General features: G+C 30.9%; 1 protein-coding gene across 1 annotated transcript in view; it reads right to left on the minus strand.

Moving 5' to 3' along the window:
- Nucleotides 1–2,500, minus strand: part of LOC122258128 (atrial natriuretic peptide receptor 1-like) — a 122,703-nt gene that overhangs the window by 518 nt on the left and 119,685 nt on the right. Inside the window, exon 20 of the mRNA XM_043023902.2 lies at nt 70–164. Within this exon, the coding sequence (XP_042879836.2) occupies nt 70–164 (95 nt within the window). The remainder of the gene's footprint in view (nt 1–69; nt 165–2,500) is intronic.

Genomic DNA, 2,500 nt, shown 5'->3' on the forward strand with positions numbered 1-2,500 from the left:
CACACACAAACAAACACACTAACACACACACAACATTATCCTCATTGGACATGAACAACACCATCATACCTTCATCTCCACTTCACCACGACAGTCAAGCTGGAAGTAAGGATAATGCTGTGCCAAGACTTGCTGCGTTTGTGACGAGACGTGGATCTTCAAAGCTGTAAAAAAGACAACATGTCAATCAGCTTCTAAGTTAGAACTGATTTGTAACTTCAGTTTTCCTCCTCTTCCTCTCCCTCCTCCTCCTCCTACTCCACCTCCTCCACACCCTCCTCTTCCTCCTCCTTTTCCTCCTCCTCCTCCTCCTACTTCTTCTCCTCCTCCAAATGGGCTGACTTAAAAATCGTATGAGGATTCACGATCACACCACGTAAAACAGAGTGACTCTTAAGTTCTTCCTGTTTAGGAAAAAAAAACAAACAACTCGACTGGATTGTATAAACGCGATTAGCTTAACAAAACACCCAATATGGATTTGATTTTTTGTCATATTTTACGACTCTTCGAAGGAGGAAGAGGAGAAGGAGGAGGAGGAGGGGGTGGAGGAGGTGGAGAAGGAGGAGGAGGAGGAGGTGGTGGTGGTGGTGGTGAAGGTGGAGGAAGAGGAAGAGGAGGAGGAGGAGGAGGAGGAGGAGAAAAAGGAGGAGAAGAAGAAGAAGAAGAAGAAGGATGAGGAGGAGGATGAGGAGGTGGTGGTGAAGGATGAGGATGAGAAGGAGGTGGAGAAGAAAAAGACTAAGGAAGATGATGATGATGAGGAGGAGGAAGAGGGGAAGGAGGAGTGGGGGGAGGGGGAAGAGGAGGAAAGGAAGAGGGAGGAGGAGGAGTAGGGAGGGAAGGAGGAAGAGGAGGAGAAGGAGAAGGAGGAGGAGGAAGGAGGGAAAAGGGAAGGGGAACGAGAGGGAGGACGGGGGGGGTAGGAGAAGGAAGAAGTAAAGGAGCAGAAGCAGGAGGAGAAGAAGAAGAAGAAGAAAAAGAATGAGAAGGGGGAGAAGAAGAAGATGAAGAAGGAATAGTAAGAGTAGTAGTAGGATGAGGATGAGGAGGATGAAGAGATGTAGATAAGAAGGAGAAAGTGGAGGCAAAAAATATGAGTGCGGTAATAATGATAATGATAAAGACAATAATACTAATAGCCAATATTGATGATGATGACAATAATAATAATAATAATGATAACAAAAACAACAACAATAATAATGATAATAAAAATGATGATTATAATAATAATAATAGTAATAATAATGATAATGATAACAATAATAAAAATAATAATAAAAATAATGATAGTAATGATAAAAATGATAAGGATAATAATGATAACAAGAATAATGAGAGTAATAATAATAATGAGAATAATATCAATAACAGAAATAATAACTGATAATAATGATATGAATACATAATGATGAAAATAATTAGGATAATAATAATGATTATAACAATAACGATTATAATGAAAAAAAATAGTGATTATCAATAATGATAATGATAATAGTAACAAAAATAACAAGAAAATGATAATGATAATGATAATAAGAAGAACGATAATGATAATGTTAATGGAATTATGACATAATGAAAATAATAATGATAATAATGATACTAACAATAATGTTAATGATAATAATAATGATGATAATAGTAATAATAATAATAATGATAATAATAATAATAGTAATAATAATAATAATGATAATAATAATGATAGTAATAATAATAATGATAATAATAATGACAGCAATAATGATAATAATGATAATAACAATAATGATTATGAAACTTCTACTGCTGATGACACAGATAATGATAACAATAAAATAAGATAAATGATAGAAATGATATGATAATGTTAATAACAACGATGTTGATAATAACATGTAAAAAATGATGAAAATAACGATAGTAATAACAGCAATAATAATGATGATGATAATGATAATGATAATAACAATAATTATCACAATAACATTAATAATAATAATCATAATAACAATAATAATGAAAGTAATAATAATAATAACAATAATATTATCAGGATTATTAATGTTGATTAAGATAATAACAAAAATGATAACGATGATAATGATAATGTTGATAATACTATTGATATCATAATAACATAAATAATAAAAATGAAACAATAATGATAATTTGAACAATAAAAGAAACGACAATAACAACAACAATAATGATGATAATAGATAATAATGATAACAAAGAACTTCTTATCATAGTTATGATAATGAGAATAACTATAGCAATAACAATAACAATAACATCACTAATAATATTGAGAATAAGGATAATCAATATAATAACGGTAACAATATTGATGATAATAAAGATAATGATAATAATGATGATTATAACAAAGACAATTCTTATAACAATCTTGAAATGATGATATTGACTATTGTAATAACAACAAGAATGAGAACAATAACAACGTTGATGATAATGATAATAATAATCATGATAATGATAATAAAAA

Source organism: Penaeus japonicus, unplaced genomic scaffold (assembly GCF_977035675.1).
Source record: "Penaeus japonicus unplaced genomic scaffold, GWHDUDI00000001_assembly GWHDUDI00000013, whole genome shotgun sequence".
Lineage (NCBI taxonomy): Eukaryota > Metazoa > Arthropoda > Malacostraca > Decapoda > Penaeidae > Penaeus > Penaeus japonicus.